The sequence below is a fragment of the Microtus pennsylvanicus genome, chromosome 3, assembly GCF_037038515.1.
Source record: "Microtus pennsylvanicus isolate mMicPen1 chromosome 3, mMicPen1.hap1, whole genome shotgun sequence".
NCBI classification, from domain to species: domain Eukaryota; kingdom Metazoa; phylum Chordata; class Mammalia; order Rodentia; family Cricetidae; genus Microtus; species Microtus pennsylvanicus.
Window position 1 is genome coordinate 109,691,733 of NC_134581.1, and position 18,331 is coordinate 109,710,063.

Sequence of the window (18,331 nt, forward strand, 5' to 3'; positions counted from 1 at the left end):
GATATGGAGTGTAATTTATATTGGACTGTGTATTTCATTCTGTGGGTGGACAATTAGCTGCTCTATGGCCCTCTACTTGTTTTGACTTTAAAGGCCAGGGTGTGTAAAATAATGTTATGCTAAAGAAGTGGCAGGCTGAAGGTAGAGGCAGACATTGTGCTTGGTGCCCAACCTCAAATAAAGACAGTGGCAACATCACAGAGCCCTGGCGATCTTCAGCTAATGAAAATTATGCCGTGATCTAGTCTAGTGCATGCAAGCAACTTGAGAGTTTACACGTTTTTCTAGAGTATTTGTCTTTGAATTACTTTAGGAATATAAAAGGTGAAGATGTTTCCTACATTTAAGAGGTGGATCATAGGACAGAGAAAGCTATGCCTTCCCTGGAGTCTACCCCCTGTCCAGCTCTCTCTAGCCTCTGGGGAGGGGTTGCTGAATGATGGAGTAAAAAAAAAAAGAGCCCACAGTATCTTTAATTGTGAAAACATATTTTCAAGTCTTGAGTGCTTCTTATATATTAGGCTATGGAGTTTTGAAGACATTTAAAGGATTCATATTTCATCCTGCTATCTGATTGATAAGGGCAAATAGAAATGATGCTAATGTCTATGTATTCATAGCAAAATCTGATGTAGTAGTAGCAAAAAAGGTGTAGTAGTTATCAAAGGAATTAAAGCCATCAGATCAAGCAGGTAGGGAGATCCTTAGCATTATCAAATAACAATGCTGTTCGGGGAATTGATTTTATCATGAGTTTTAGAGCCCATTGTCAAATGTTATAGATGGAATTCAACCCATGACAAGAGTATAGAGCATATATAGAGCTGTGTTGAAATTAAGCTGTCTGGATTTTAAAGAGTTATTGAGAACTGTAAAAACTAAGTACTATTATTAGATGTTAGAAGCAAAGGGTGATATTCTCTTTAGATTTCTTATGAAATAGGCCCTAAACTCAAAAGACTATACTTTTTTCAGAAAAAAAAATACATTTCAAATTAAGTGAAATATTTCATAGTAAACAGTGGGAGACGGAAAACAATTAGATTTTCCAGACCCTTGATTTTGCTATAGAAAGCATTTGGTTTGATAAAATTATCACCAAAACTATGGCATGCTGAAGATGGAATTATAGAAATTAACATTTCTGAACGTGTGTGTGTATGTATGCAGATATATACCCTGTGCCTACTAATTGCAAAGGAGTTGGGTAAGGTTTAATGATGTAGCACTAGCTTACACTCATGTAGCCAGCAAATGACCAAGAAGAGGGCATAGTACTAAGTTAGCCCTTTATATACATCATTAAGTTCATCACTTAGTTGGAAATAAGTTAGAAGCTACAAGCTGATGCACCATGGCTACGTAAAAAATATTTTATTTCATACCTGTACAGGAGTAAAAGTTAAGGTTCAGTGTCAAAAAGTACAATGAAAAAGTATGGCCTAACTAAGGTGCCATGTTTTTAAACACTGGAAACAAAATAGTTGCACAAAATAATTGATACTGTCCACAATCATCTTTTGAGACACAAATAGTTTTTCTAACCTTTGTAAAGGAAATCTGTCATTAAGTACAAAATCTGCTTCAGTAACATTCAAGTATTTCATGATATAGAGCCTGTGTTCTTCTGCTGTAATTTCCTCTAGAGCAGCCCACAGAACATGACCCGCAGGATGGAGATAAAGGTTACGATGACTAGATAGGAATGGAGTCGTCATAGCTGAAATGGTAGAGAAAAGACTCTGCGATGAGGTAACTTCCACTTGGTCATGTCGTGTTCTTCTGGGAATGTTTTTCTTTCTAAGCTTAGCCTTAAATAGTAAATCCTGGTGTTTAGACATCTAAACTATGATGGCAATCAAGATCAAGAATATCAAATATTTTTAGGCAGTTGCAAAACAAGGGCCATAATAAAACCCAGTTCTGAAGACAACAGGGCTTAGCTGAAATAAATTATGAAATTCTCAATAGCTTGAATTGAGGCTGTGCTGTAGACAATGGGAACTATTAGCCAGTCAGTGCTTTAATTCAGCGGAAAAAGGACTTGATAAGGACTGCATCCAGGGTTCCGGGGGCCGTTACTTGAGGAAAAGAACTCATGATATTGGCCTTGGCTACATTCATTCACCAATCTCTCACAGTTCATACACCGGCCACAGAAGAAAATTTTACCTAAGTATTCTATATGGCAGATCTTAAAATGTTTTTTATTGTGATTATATTTGTGGAAAATGGTATTGAAGACTTTTCCAATAAAACAATGCATATGCCAATTTAAAGCAAATAAATTGCTGACAGTAGCCTAGATTATATAATTATTAATTAAAAAATACTATTCTTTTCTGGAATTTATCCAATTTAAATTGTACATAAATAATGCCTTGCCCATATCAAATGTGAAGAATGAAACTCGTATATCCCGTAAGTATCTGATGGCCTTCTATTTAGCATCACTAGATTTACACTACTCCTGGGATGTCCCTTTTTTGAGTTACACATAATTTTCCTCTAGCTCCAGGTTCTATTTAATCTTGTTAACATATTTCCCTACACTAATAGTAGGGACTCAAAAATATTTGTTCAATAAAATCAGAAATAAGGGGATAATTTTACATTGGTATTTGCAATATAAAACAATGGAAGAGTACTTAACTATTTGTAGAATCTTTTATAGGGAAGGAAATATTATTCCATTCATTCTGTTGTAAAGTTTAGAACAGGAAACAGATTATTGTTCTAAATACATATAAAATATGTTACCATGTTGTTGTTAAGAAAAGGCAAGCTATCACAGGATAGGGAAAACACAGATTAGAAATAAAGAGAAACAAAGCTGCAGGTAAAGTGAGTGAGAAAGTCATGGGAAGTTTCTTAATGTGATTGGGGAAGTCACAGCAAGGGAACAAATATAACAGTCCACTCTCTGCCAAGAAACATACGGTCTTTCCTCATCACAGCCCATAGACCTATGGACCATCTGAGCGATGCAGCTGGGTATTACTGTAATTCAGACAACCACAGGGCACTCAATATGAGCACTCGAGTCACTGTGCGGCCGACTGAGGAAGACTCTACAGAAGCAATACAGGTCTTGAAGGTTGACACGCGCCTGGCTCAAGAGTGAGAGTGGAGAAATTCTGGCCAACAAAGGAACGTAATAGCAGCATATAGTAAGTTGACAAATTAAAGGGCAACTTTTAAGAATGTAGACCAAGATTCAAAAGAATAAAAAATAAAAGTGTGTGTGTGTGTGTGTGTGCGCGCGCGCGCGCTTTCAAAGTCCATTTGGAAATTCTGATGTGTAGACGATGGCTGAGCGGAAGTCCCTGAACAGGCTTCAGTGAGGAAATAGCAGAATCAGATCCTTTGGCCTGAAAGGTGAAGAGAGATTGTGCATACATCTGTGGGGTTATGAAGAACCAGTCAAGATTAGTGTACCTAAGACACATTGCAGAAGAAGCCATGCAGACCAGTGAGGAAGAGCAGTCTCTTTACTAAAGCTGATGGCTGCAGTACCTGGGTGAAGCTTTGGCTGGCTGCTCTGACCAAGGTGCTGTGCAGCCGGTAAGCCAGTATGATTTCCTCATGCACGAAATGAACAAAGTCAAGAGTCCTGATTGATCTTTATTTTAATTTCTCTTCTAAATGTACTAAGGAACTTATTGTTTATGGATACGCCATAGCCAGTTCTTTTTTCTTAATTCAGAGAATTTATTGTTAATTTAGAGAAATTATTGTATATATACATATATGTATATATTAAATATATATAATATGACTCAACTGATATTAATGATCTAATCAAAGCAAACAGTAACTGACTTTTAGTGAACTTACCACTTGTATGAACTTGGCATGTATACACGTGTGAGCTTTTTTTAAACTAGCAGATGCCCAGTAATTAATTTCAGTAAAGAACTATTGTCTGTCTTTCAAATGAAAATTTTAAGTACAAATGACAAAGTGAATTGTGTGTTTTATTATCACTGAACCTGGTTGTATTATTTCAAGCAAGTATCTAGGATTTCCTGAAGCAACTCACTCGGAATTGGGGCATAGGCACTCAAAACTTTTCCACCTGAGATTGGTCTATTTCTAAATCATCTCTTTCAGATTCAGAGAGAGGCACTAAAAGCATTCCCACCTGAGATTCACTTCCTACATTTCCCTAAAAAAGAACATTATTCCCAAGAAAGTAAAGGTGTGTACCCCTTCCCTCAGACCTACTTCCTCACGTTTTCTCTTCTTGCCTTCAAGGCCTGTTTGATAAAATGTTAATAAGAAGAGATGGGCAAAGGAAGGATTGGAGGAAAGACGCCCTCGTGTTGGCAAGGACACGGACCTACCAAGGGCGACAGAGTCTGCAAGGTCAGCCAACACTGCGGATTCCCGTGAGAGAAGAGAGCTCCTGATTCCTGACATTCATAGGGCCGCATCGAAGGCATCTTCTCCCTCAGCAGTGCACAGCTGCTGGCAAAGCGTTACCTCTGCTTCCAACCACAGTTTGCCTAGTTTCACAAACGTGAACCCGCTCCAGCTCCCTTTCTGTTTTCCTGTTTCATTTATTTTCTTTTTTCTTTTTCTTTTTCCTTTTTCTGCATTAAAACTTCTTTGAAAATTTGAGAAAATTCAGGTTATGAATTTTCTCACAGAAAGGTTCCATCCTCGACTACCATTTTAAAGGTTTGGTTTGGGGAGACCACCAACTACCCAGTAGTGGCACGTATGATTTATTGTTAAGGGTGGGGGTACTTTGCTCTCTATGGGAGATTGGTTAACTGTTAGGTGTAAAAGTTACAAATTCTCACCTGAAAAGTATGAAATAATACAGATGAGATATAGTTACATATACAATAAATTTTAGTCCTTTTTTAACTAAATAAACTTTCAATGAAAATAGGGGTACATGAAACACTTTCAAAACTCTACTTAGGCATTACAGAGGAAAACCAGAATTTCCCAGGGTTTCTCATAAATCGACACAGGATTATATGTATACATGGACGGCTGGAAGGACGTTATAAAGACACAAGACATGACCATCCTATCAAGACAAAACAGACATACCACAAGATTCAATTTTTGTAAAGCAAACAAGGCAAAGACATCACTTTTTATGAAAGAGGAGAGGCTTCACCATGCCCGCCAGGATCTTGGGCAGCTGTGCAGCAATAACCTCAGACATCATTTCCGGGAATTCCACAGCCAGTGCCCGAGACTGGATAAATGTATTCAGGCAGTACAGGTGGAGCTGCTTCACGAGCTGTTGGTTTAGTAAATGGGTAGATATTGTGAGAAAGCAATAAACGCAGACACTGTTGAAAACCCATAACTTGTTTTGTTTTAACACTGGAGAAACCTGTCCAGTTGTTCATTCTTCCCAACATGCAGAAAACTCTCCACTTTCTAGGATGACATGGGAAATGATTTATATTCCCGATGGAGTGTGCTGATCATAATTTAGAGATTTATTTTTGTCTTATATGTGTGAGTAATTGTATTTATGTGTGTGCACTACTTTCATGCAGCGCCGTGGTAGCCAGCAGATGGCATCAGGGCCACTGGAACTGGAGTTACAAGAGGTTGTGAGCTGCGTGTCAATGCTGAGAACTGAACTAAGGTTTTCTACAAAGAGAAAGGGCTCTTAACTGCTAACTCATTTCTCCAGCCCCAATGTATAATATTTTAAAGTAATGAAAATTAGCTACATTCCAATATTCTAAAGTGAACACTTTGATCTAATTTTCAACATTTTTTTCTTTTTATGCACGTTTGTAGACATACATATAGTATTGCAAATACGTAAAGGCATACATTTTCAAAATGCAATAATTTTATAAATCCTATTTGTTAATCAAGCTTTTGCACACAGCAATTTATGGATTCAATTTCAGCAACCTAACATAAATCATAAATCTCAGGGTCTCAGGTGTGTGACCTAAGGACTGTACCACTGAGTAATTCAGCCAGTTTCTCTTTAATATTTCCTTTTTATTTTCTGACAGGCTCTTGCTAAGTGGTCCAGACTACTGAAAACTCTCCCTGTAGCTCAGTGAATTCTGTGAATTTGTGAGCTTCCTGCACTGGCCCGCTAAGCATCACTGAGTACATGCAGGCTTATACCAACAGGCTCAACTTCTATTTTAATGAACTATGTTATGTACACAATTTTAAAAGTCTCATACTACTGCAAGATTGACCACAAACAAAAGAACAGAAGCAAAATCCAGGAGTTCCTCAATAGACATCTTTCTACTATTACATTCCAATTTTGGCTAAAGCAGTATCCTACATTTTTACTAGGGAGATTAGAATTATTTCCTGATGCATTGAATTTTATTTCTTTCATTGCTCATTTTTATTTTGCAGGATCTGATTGTCTTATATCTTATCTCTTTTATTTCTCTCTCCATTTGACACAAAGTCACAATCCACTTCTCTGTCAGGATTATGAACACCACCTCAACATGATTGTGCACAGTAGCAATCCCTGGCCCCATTTTCACCCTGGAGCTGGTGTTCTCGGGTCTAGTGCTGTCTTTCTGGTCACGGTAAGAATGGAGCAATAAACAGAGGCTTCCTATTGTTCCTCCCAGTTAGTATGCTAGGGCATCACCATACATACCTCCTGGCTTGAATCTCCTTTGCCTACAGCTTTTGTTCAAAAGGAAGGGATCCTAATATAGTTCTCAGGAAAGGGTATATCTAAGATGTCCTCTGAAGACTCTGTGCATGGCAGGCTTTGATGGTGGTGTTGCAATTGTTTGGTTGTTTGACTGGCGGTTTTCCTTTCACCATGACTCTGAAGACACTGCTCAGGCACTGCCATAGATACAGTGTCATTCAGAATGCTGGCAGTGTGCATGTGAGTTATTTCTTTTCTGATTGGTATGCTTAGGATATTCTCATTCTTGGTTTGAGCTATTATAGTGTACCTTGGATGAACTGTGCAGCGCCCATATTCTTGTCCCTTACATTTAGAAAATTCACATCTTTAGCAAAGAGAAGGGACACAAGGCTGGAGGACTGCTACCCGCTGAAGGTCAGTATGGGCTACATAGCAAATCCCTGCCTCAAAACTGAGAAAGAAAAGTGAGAAATAGAGAACTCATAGCCTTCTGTTTGAGAAACTCTCATGATAATTCCCCTGCCTTTATTTTCCTATATTCTTTGTTTTATAAATTCCTATGAATTTGAATTTGGGAATGAAATCTGATTTATCATGTTTTAGGTTTTAAATTATTTTCTACTGAGAATATCCTTTGTGTTTCATGACTTGTTGAATTTTCATGTCTTTGATTTTGTACTTAATTGCCCCAAAGTTTTGTTTATTCATTTTTAATTAATTAATTGATTTTTTGATAAATGTTCCTTTTTGAAGGCTTTCATTTTTTTTCTTTTGCAAAGCACCATAGTATTTCTTTGAGGCTCTGTGAATTTTTCTCCTGTATTCTGTACTGATGCTTTATCCTTTAAGTTTCTTTTTTTAAGCTTTTTATTCTCTGATTTGTACTGTAAAAGTTTAATTCTAGTAGCTCATCAACTTCATAAAATATTCATAATTCAAGCACACAAGATGACCTGGTGAGTAGGCAGTTTTTCTATGTCTTTGACTGTCAATTTTATGTGGTTTCTTATACAATAGCAATAAAAACTGGTTTCTAATATGATATGTATGTCAAGTTTTATTAATCTAGTTCCAGTGTTGAACATTTCTGGGCTGCTTATCACAGTAGAGAATAGGAACAGTAACCCAGAAGGAATGTAAATAATTGAACTTATGATTTCTTTATGCCTTGAGTAGAATCGTGGAAAGCACGAAGCTCTTCCCTGAGTGCCATCAGCAAAACTATTTACAAATAAACTCAGAATGACAAGAGTGTTACCTTCTATACTAATGTTTTGAAGCAAAAACACACTTTATAATTTATTCTGAAAAAATATGATAATTTGTACTGTCCATTAAATTATCCCCAAATGATATACACACTAGTAAAAAGGATATTTGTGAGGTCAACATTGAATACAATGGCATGATATTTATAATCTTTTAAAGCCCAACTATGAAGAATTTGGAGAAACCACACTGTGACAGCTAATACTGGCCATCAACTTGACAAGATCTGGAATCATCCAGAAGACAAGTTTTCGGGCACACCTAAGAGGGACTATCTAGATTATATTAGTTTCCATGAATGCTTCGAGAGGTTGTGTTGACAGCACAATACCCTAGACTGGGGTCCTAGACTGTCAAAAAGAAAAATGCTACCCAAGACCCAGAATTTATCATTTAATTATTTAAGAGATTAAAGAAATTCTCAAAATTTTCACCAACTCATCTGAAAAACAAAATACTTACATCATGCAAGCTGTCAAGAAGTTTTGTAAGTTGATAGAAGCGCTGTGAACTGGGGACCACCCCTTTCTGCCTTAAGCCTATCGCCTTGATCAGTTCCCGGATATAGCTTGACCTCATCTCTTCAAACTGGCTTTGGCTCCTCAATCCCTCCAGAGGAACTGCATAGAAATAACAAAAAGTGGCAGTTATGTTAAAAAGATGACACTAATAAACCAGGTAGTGGAGAGGCACACCTTTAATCTCAGTACTGGGGAAGCAGAGACATTCTGACCTCCAAGTTCAAGGTCAGCAAGTTCCATAAGAGCCAGGGCTACACAGTGAAACCCTGTCTCAAAAAAAAAAAGATACTAGCAATGTATGAATTTCTGAGCTAGATAACTAGCATATCATTTATATAGTTTCTAAGTTATATACATACATATACAAGCAATTTTAAACAGAAAAATTTAAATAGGTAAACAATAGTGCAATTAGTAAAATCAGGATGTAAAAGTCTTTTAATAGTGGAATATTATATGACCAACTTATGTTTCAGACTTGTATCTATGAACTATGCATTTAATGTAGCATCTGTTCAAAAAAGCCCTTGGCATTATTTTATAGTCTTACTTCAGATATCTGTTTTACTTGACTTATGGTCCCATTCTGGGTCTTCTTATTTTACTTTTTCTCTTAAACAACTATTTGGATTTCTTTATATAGTTTTGTCTTCTTCATGTAAATCTCAAGTATTTCTTATTAAGATTGATCCTGAAAACTATCTTTTTTGTAACTTTAACATTGCTTCATGACATTTTTGATTGCTTTCCTGCTGATGTGAGGAAAGCTGGTCATATTTCAATATTTACTTTATATTCATTGACTTAACTATTCATTGTAGCATGATTAGTAAAAACCCAGAGACGGATATTGGGGTTAAATCTGAAGGTTAGAAAAGCAAAACAGCCAGCCACTGGCTCTTACCTCTACCTCAGTCTGAAATGGCGATCCTGCCTTGAGGAATCTCAGAATGAGACTGTCTGTGAGCTGTCTCCTCCTATCTTATATTCCTCTCTAGGGCTGGGATTAAGGGTGTGCATCACTACCATCTGGGTTCTATGGCAAACTAGTGTGGTTAGTCACCACTGCCTGGTCTGTAAGGCTGACCAGGGTGGCTGCTTTTTACTCTCTGATCTTCAGGCAAGCTGAATACAAGTGAAACATCACTACAATTCATTGTCTATTCATTGATTCAGTTACTTTTCTTGGTATATTTCCAATAGTTTTTCCAGTCTCCTCTTTTCTCTATCCATAGCTGTTAGCTGGCTTCCTTTTCCTTCCTTCCTGACTGGATCTTATATAGCTCAGACTGGATGCAAACTCATTATGCAGCTTTAAATAACCTTGAATTCTTGATACTCCTTCCTTTACTTTCCAAGTGCAAGGTTTATAACACGAGCCGACAGCTCTTCTAACTATCGTTTATCATCACTTAATTGCAGTGTTCAACACTTTCTGAACAATAGTAACACATAATAGTGAATGTAGGCATTCATGTTTTGTTATTTCTTTAAAGATAATTAACTTCTTGCCATATGTTTGCTAATAATTTAGGTATTTTTTTCGGGTCAGTATTTGTGTGCTGACACTGAGTGAGCATCATCTATGTTTGCTAAGATTTTAGGCATTTTCGTTGGACAGTGGTGGTACACGCCTTTAATCCCAGCACTTGGGAGGCAGAGGTAGGCGGAACTCTGTGAGTTCGAGGTCAGCCTCGTCTACAAGAGCTAGTTCCAGGACAGGCTCCAAAGCTACAAAGACACCCTGTCTTTAAAAACAAAACAAACAACAAACAAAAAAATTTGGCATTTTCCTCAGGGTTGCCTTTGTGTATTTGTGTGCTCAGACCAAACTGAGCATCGTCTGTTACTACTGAGCTACACACACAGTCTTAGCTCCTTTCCCTACAAATTCTCCATGGATCTTAACGACAATTGCTAGTTCTCATATATTCACTCCACGTTCCCCCTCTATCCTCACTGCTTCCAGAGCTCATCGTTTTCTGCCTTCACTGCTTCTTTCATTGCACTTCTGCACGTGAACCTTCAGCCTCAGGCGAGCTGTATCTGGAGCCATGTATGGATTGCCAAGAGGAAAATTCAAAACCTCCTCAATTAATGACACTACATATTGGTGACTTTTTTGTTTTTCGAGACAGTGTTTCTCTGTGTCACTTGTTGCCTGCTCTGGAACTAGCTCTTGTAGACCACACTGGCCTCGAACTCACAGAGATCCTCCTGCATCTGCCTCCCGAGTGCTGGGATTAAAGGCGTGCGCCACCACTGTCCGGCAACATTTGTGATTTTTACTCTGCATTATTTTCTGTAAAGTGCATTCAGATTAAAGAAAACTGTACACAGCTACCACCATTTCTCCCACTCCTCAGTGTTGACTGCTTCCTTCTTCTTTTGGATAAAGACGCAAACCAAAGAGAGAACAAAGCAATAACTCTTTGGTTTTCAATTTTCAGCTGCTCAGATCCTGAATACATAGGGATTTCTCATGAGCAATTTTTGCAATATTCAATGAACATTTGATTCTTGTGTTACAACCATACAGATATATGACATGCATGCCTACGATCACTACAATCTCTTCTTTTCAGTTACTCTATAATGTAATTATTTCAAAATCATGTACCTCTCTTTAAGCTTCCAAAAAAATCCCTATAGATAATTCACACTGACATGTGAATATGAAACTATTTTTTCAGGTAAACGCCTTTACTAGAAAATTTTTTAGAGCTTGTGTGAAATCTGTTACCTGTTCCTGGAGTTTTGCTTTAATTTTTATGGCACATAGGAAATTGAGTTGATAATAATCAGATTATCAAACTTTCCCTTGCAACTTTCCCATTTTGTTTATTTGAATTTGTTTTTATTTACCTGCATGTGTGTGTGAAGGTATATACCTGTGTGTATCTGAAAGCATATACATACTGTGTGTGAGTGATTGTATATGCCAGAAGAGGGCGTTGGATTCCCTGTACCTAGAGATACAGGCGGCTGTGAGCCACCTACAGCAATGCTGGGAATGAAACTACGGTCCTTTGCAAGAGCACTAGCCCTCTTGACTGCCAGGCCATATGCCTAGACTTGGAATTTTTGTTTTACAGAGGTTTTTCCTATTTGAGGTTTGAAAAGTTTGTATTTCTTCATTTGTTTTTAAGCAATTTTAACATTTACATTTAACTGAATTATCTGGATATATAGATATACATATCTATATTTTTGAGCAAAATAAACTGATGTTTTTTCTAAATATGAAGCCGTTTCTCTTAACATTGTTGCTATTTATTAACTTATGATATGTTGACTATAGTGTTTAAATAGCTGTGTGACATTTGAATGCATCCATCCATCTCTTGGACTATAAGAAGCACATGACATTCATTCCCCTCATATCTTTGTAATGCTTACTTATTTATCCCATTAGATCTAAGATGTTTTTCCAAACTCTTTGTGCAGTTCTCCCCACTGGCCGAAATGTTATTCAAATTTTCATTAAGATGCATAGGACATGTTAGTACTTTCGTGGGGATTCCATGAGAGTACTCTCTAGTCTAAGGAACTGCTTCTTCCTTCTCATCCCATCCCCCCTTCCTCAGTTGTCTGAGATTTGTGCCGCTAGCAGAAGTCCCTGTGATGCTGAGAAAGATACTCGCGCACGTCAGCCCATCCTGAGGTCTTAACTCCCTGTGACTCTTGCAAATCAAAGCATCATTTATCTTTCTGCAGGCTGAACCTGCGGTGTGTGGGAAAGGTACAGAAAGGCTTAGTGTATACCACGTGCTAACAGATTCTGTCCTCATTTGTTCCCTTCTGCCATGGCTGTCTCCAACTTTCAAGTCTTGCACCCAAACTTCCACCCACTCCTTATGTGTTCATTTGTAGTCGAATGCAACTGAGGACTCCAGTTATATAATACAGTATGGCCACTAAGTGGGAGAAACCTGAGTTTTTCTTGTATACCACCCTCCCCTGCCCTGGGACTGTCTGAGTAACACACACACACACACACACACACACACACACACACACACCGCAGATGCACCAAGTCAGTGATCCTTGTGGCCATTTGCTGTCACAGTCAAACCATCCCCACACCCTGAGAATAGTTCCAAACAAGTGTCTATGTGTTGCACAGTGAATATTTCTGTGTGTGCATGGTAGGTTTAATAATGGGAAGCATATCTTGTGTTCATGTCATATTAGTTAGCTTGTAAAACTGAATTAAGTAAATAAGTTTGTAATTATATTTCATGTAAAACAAAGAAATCAGCTAGGCTATTTTAGTCTTGTATGACTGACCAAGAAAAATGAAAAAAAAAGGCCAAAACGCTTTCTTAAGGTCAATGACAATATATTAGAGATTACTCCTTCAGAGTTATGATCTACATTTTATACCTGGTATGTATGACTATATTTTTGACAGTTACCCTGTGAGCTAAAAAGTAAGGTAATAAGTGTCTTCACGCTTGTGTACTCACTTGTGTTAAGAAGGAGCAAGACTTTCATGCAGAGGAACTCCTCATGGGTCACTTGGAGCTTGACAAATTCCTGTGGGATCTGCCACATGGTAAGGCACAGCGAGTAGAACGATGACTCTTTCATCCTCTGCCTTGCATCACACATGGCACGGAAAAGAAAACCAGCACAAAATTAAAAAAAAGCAACAAAAAACAAACCAGAGCCTATCAGCCAGGCTGTTATATAACTTGTCAGTAGACAAGATTTCGGCAATTTTCTTTTCTGTTGTTGAATTTACTGATATATTTAATAAAAAAACTTAATATTTGATATTTTAAATGGTTCTAAACATTCACTAAATTTTTAAGGCAAAACATTTAGACATAAAATGACATTAAATACACATAGATCAAAGTTAATATTGTTTCTTGGTTTATTATCATGCTTTAAATACCTAAATCAACTAAGGGCAATGTTGCAGGAATTGAGCATTTGGAGCCAGAAAATGCTTCATTTACAGAATAACATGTGTATTTTTATGTGTAAATATAATTTTCTGCACTTGTTAATGGATTGCTTCAGTTCATGAAAATTTACAGCACTGACATTTTAGGGGATATATGTGGTGCCACATAAAAACAAACAGAAGAATGGTGTTAAACATTAAATAATCGGAACGGTTGAGATAAGCTCTGAAGATGGAGGCATCTTATCTGAGGCATTCTCTTGAGCATGTGTATTCTGTGATGTCAACACTGGTCAGTGCGGCTGGAGGAACAGTGGGATGAAGACAGGATACCCACACAGAAGGATTAAGGCTAATCCTGACCCCCCAGGTCTGCGGCAGGTTATCCAGTTCTCCCGAACCCCAGTTTCTGAATTCTTAAGGAAGGATGCTGAGTTCTTGCCTATATCAAGGGACTATAAGTTAAAGAGGAATGAATGAAGCATGAAGATTGTCAACTGTGAAGACATCAGTCAAGTGTCAGTTACCAGCAGAGATGTTTGCAACTTGACTTTCACTATCAGAACAGTGTAGACAACGTCATAGGCAAATTCTTACCACCTGAAGACCACATGCAGAAAACTCTTCAGATATAATAAATCAAATTGAAATATTTGTAGAAGATTTTATGATTAATTTTAAAATGTAAACAAGCACTGTCAGGCAAAAATATTTCTGATAAATGTCATTGTTTCCACAAGTATAAAAGTCTGAAAGCTTAATTTGATATGACAAATATTTAATTTTATATTGAAATGTACATCTCAGTAAGTTTTTGGGTTTTTTTTTAAACTTTTATTTATTTATTTAACTTTATTATGTTCGTTGGTGTGAAGGTGTCAGATCTCATGGAACTGCATTTTCAGACAGTTGTGAGCTGCCATGTGGGTGCTGGGAATCGAACCCGGGTCCTCTGGAAGAGCAGTCAGTGCTCTTAACCGCTGAGCCATCTCTCCAGCCCCTCAGTAAGTTTTTGAAAAAATAAAAATATTAATTTGAGATAAAAATACATTTCCAGACAGGAAGAAAGGACTCCAGATAACAAGTTAATGGCACAAAGAATTTAACTTAAACTTTCAAATAGATAAACATAGATTAAAGCCTTTCTGAGAAGGACTCCAAACTCTCAGGAAATAATGCTATGCATAGGCAAGCTCGATTTCATAAAATTAACTTACATCTGTACAGCAAGGGGAAAACTGAGTAAAGAGAAAGTCAAAAGAATAGGAGAAAATCTTTGTAAACTACATATTTGACATCAGATTAATATCTAGAATATGCAAAGATCATAACCTAAAAATCAAAAATCAAATAACCTAATCAATAACAAGCTAATGAAATGAGCAGACAGTTCCCAAAAGTCAGAGTACAAATGGCCAATCAACATATGAAAAATGTTCATCCTTATGAGTCATCAAGAAAAAGTTAATTAAAGCTATATTGAGATTTCATCTTCCCATTTTACCACAGTCAGAACGGCAGTTAGAATAACAACCCGCTCTGACTCAGTGTGGGCAGAAGGAAACCCTCTACACTGCTGCTGGGAATGTCAACCAGTCCTGCACTAAGGAGATCAGTATAGAGGCTCCTTAGAAAGTAAAAATAGATCTACCCAACCTATACACTGCTGAAGGCCTCCAAATCAACACATCATAGAGACCCTCACATCAATTAATCAATAGTTATTGCTGCATGATTCACAGTAACCAGGCTATAGATGGATAAAGAAACTCTGCATGTGTGCATGGGTATGTGTATACATGTGTGTTTTGTATATACTTCATATCTATAATGGAATTTTATTCAGTTATAAAGGACAAAACTATGTTTTTTACATAAATGGATATGCTGTTTTTAGATAAATGGATATAACTAGGCATCATGTAAAGTAAATTAAACTGGACTTTGTAAAACAAATACATTTTCTCTCATGTGTGGATTCTAGATTACACATATACACACATACACACACGTGGATATATTATGTAATGTGTGTATATACGACACAATGACACAAAAACAGAAGAAAACTGTCCAGAGAAGTGAAGAGGACTGGCAGGGGCAGGTAGAAATGGAGGACAGTGTTAAAATGCATATACTTATTGAAAATGTCTTTATGAATCCCTGCACTATGTACAGTGGATATAGATGGATAAACCCTGGTGAGGTGGCTCAGTTAATGACAGCCTCTGCTGCCAAGGATAACGACCTGATTTAAATTCCTAGGATTTCCACACGTTGTCCTCTGATCTCCATACTGTGCTTACTGTGCCATATGTGTGATCGCCCACACACTCACAATACACAAAATAAATAAACAAATAATACATAACGTATACATACATATATATATGAATAGAGAAAGGTGACTTTATCAAACAAAGCAATTCTCAGAAACTCAGGAAATTTTTGTTGTTTAGGACACTAAACACAGGATCTTCTATTGCAATGTAGTTTTACAAATCATATCATGATATAATAACAAAAGCACCAAAAATCACAACTTACTCATTTAGGATTAGATCAGGTGCAAAATATAACATCTGCCCACTGACATGCTTGTAGGATCTCCAGCCCAGGCCGAACACCATCAGACTCATCCAGGAGTACTGAATCAGGGTTATCTGGTCATCAATATGCAAGTTCCGGAAACCTGCAAACATTGTGAGAGAAGGCAATCACAGAAATCATGTGAACAATGTTAAAAATCCGTAGGAAACTGAAACAAGATACTGACGTTTCCCTAAAAGTCACGAAAAACTTATAAATAACACAGCCTAAAAAGAGATAAGGGGGGAGCTACTTCATATGTCATGAACATCAGTCACTGACTTAGTGTTAGTGGGGATGGTTAACTGAATTAATCATCTGGATTCATGCCGCACCTATACTGAGACCAATTTTCATGCTATATACAATGTTTAAATGATGGAAATCAATGCTAGTATCCACACATGGATGAGAACATGTGACATTTGTTTTTCAGTGCCTTCTTGACATGATATCCTGACCTCATAAACCCATAGTAGCTATTTTGCCTGCATAATCCCTGTATAGGACCTGTACAAGTTCAAACCTGTAGGCATTCCGCATGGAGAAGGGGAACTCAGAAGCCCCACCCCTTCCAGAGGACCTATAGACAATTGATGGCTTCTCAAGGAGGGAAAGTCAGTTTCCTTTAAGGATGTGGTCCCTGGTAGGTCAACCAGACTCGTATGAATGGCCCCATACGGTGAGTATATGGGAAGCACAAATTTGACCCCGTCAGTGATTAATGGAAAAGAAAAGAAAAAGAAAGTAAAAGAGGACAGGATGTTGGGGAGAGAGTGGAGGAGTTAGGGAGAGAAGTGGGGGAGAGTTTGCATCAGTTGTGTCAGGGAAACACTTGAAGAAGAAAATGCAAGACACTTGTTTTGCATATGGAAGCAAGAAGGATTTAAACACTTCTTTCAGTAGCTTTCCCCAAATCTGAAATAAGGGCAAAGAGACAAAATAGGATAAAAGTGACAAACTTTGGACATATTTGGGAGGCCTTGGGAATATTGATTGCAGTTGAGTAAAGGAGCTTGAAGCCTGGGAATACATCAGGGAAAGAATATGAATGTGAATGTCACTGTAACTTATAACAGCTGAATAATGAAATTGGATTTAATATTTTAAGATTAAATAAAAATAAATGTTTTATGTGAGCATCAAACTCTTTCCATGAAGCTCTTTGAAAACCACTTATTTTCCATTCACAAATGACCTAGCTCAGAAATAAAACCAGAGCAACACTTTGTCCACTAGCTATTGAGGGAGAAGGCACTTCTGCTGCTCGACACTCAGGTTCTCTGCACATGCTCCCTATGGCCCCGTTACCATGGGGATAGGTGAGGTAGACACTCAGGTTCTCTGCACATGCTCCCAATGGCCCTGTCACCATGGGGACAGTTGAGGAATGGCACTTGTCTTAGTATTCCTTAGCCATCCCTGGAGATGAAAAACTCGAGTGTGCCCCCTACCAATGGTATCCCAGCAACCTTCTGCTTTTTTGAGGCACATCCTGTCTGTCTCTGCTTGACTACTGAGTCCCTCCGTTTGGAGTTTGGTAACACTCAATGCTGCTAACAGGAAAGCAAGCAGATAAATGCCCTGCTGCCCTCTGCATCTTGCTTGGTGTGATTTGTGAAGCACACACTGCTAGGATTTTGAATCTGAACCAGCAACGACAAGGGGTGGTTATTTACTGAGTGTGGTAGAGGGTACTGATGGGCCCAAGGGATGTATGCATCTGTGAGTACCAGCTCATTGTCCCGACGGATGTCTCACTTTGTGCTGTATTCCAAACCTGTCCTTCACCTCAGCTTAATGGAGTCCTGGCGCCCTCCAGAGGTGTTTTCCTTCTTTCCTGATGTGAGATTCAAGGGTTTTTCCTCCCTCCCTTCCTCCCTCTCTCCCTTTCTTCTTTTTTCTTTTCTTTTTTTTATGATTAGAATAGTTTGTTTTCCTTTGTTTTGATGGTGTTGGCGTCCACAAATCTAACTTACTTTGACTCCCTCAAGCCAAAAACAACTGTAGCATAGTAATTTTAGAATTCCTTATTTTCATAAGACTTAACTACTTCTTCAAGTGTATATATATCTGTGGTATGTCATTTCAGAAAAGTGTGTATTTTAGCACATAGTGTAAATGTTAAAGTGTATTATAGTATACTTTACTAAAATATAAGTACCATATAAATTTAACACATAAAGCACAAGTATTGCTTATCATTAACTATTCAGCATTCTTTGATAAGATCCAGAATCAATTCATAAGAGATATGATTTTTTTTTTTACTTTTTAAAATTTTTTAAGGTGTAGATTCCCCACAGGAGGCACATTTAGAGCTGTGTATTGGTGTGATTCAAAGGCTCTGCAGGAAGGCCTCAACTGCACTGCTGACTCTAGCATTGCCTTTAGGCTACATTGAACAAG

At 37.7% G+C, this 18,331-nt stretch overlaps 1 protein-coding gene across 1 annotated transcript in view; it reads right to left on the minus strand.

Annotated features, from left to right (window-relative positions):
- Window positions 1-4,595: 4,595 nt before the first annotated feature.
- Window positions 4,596-18,331, minus strand: part of Pgr (progesterone receptor) — a 67,248-nt gene continuing 53,512 nt past the window's right edge. Inside the window, exons 5-8 of the mRNA XM_075966836.1 lie at window positions 15,881-16,025; window positions 12,888-13,018; window positions 8,360-8,517; window positions 4,596-5,263 (exon numbers count right to left, since the gene is read on the minus strand). Of these exons, the coding sequence (XP_075822951.1) occupies window positions 5,108-5,263; window positions 8,360-8,517; window positions 12,888-13,018; window positions 15,881-16,025 (590 nt within the window). The 3' untranslated portion in view covers window positions 4,596-5,107. The remainder of the gene's footprint in view (window positions 5,264-8,359; window positions 8,518-12,887; window positions 13,019-15,880; window positions 16,026-18,331) is intronic.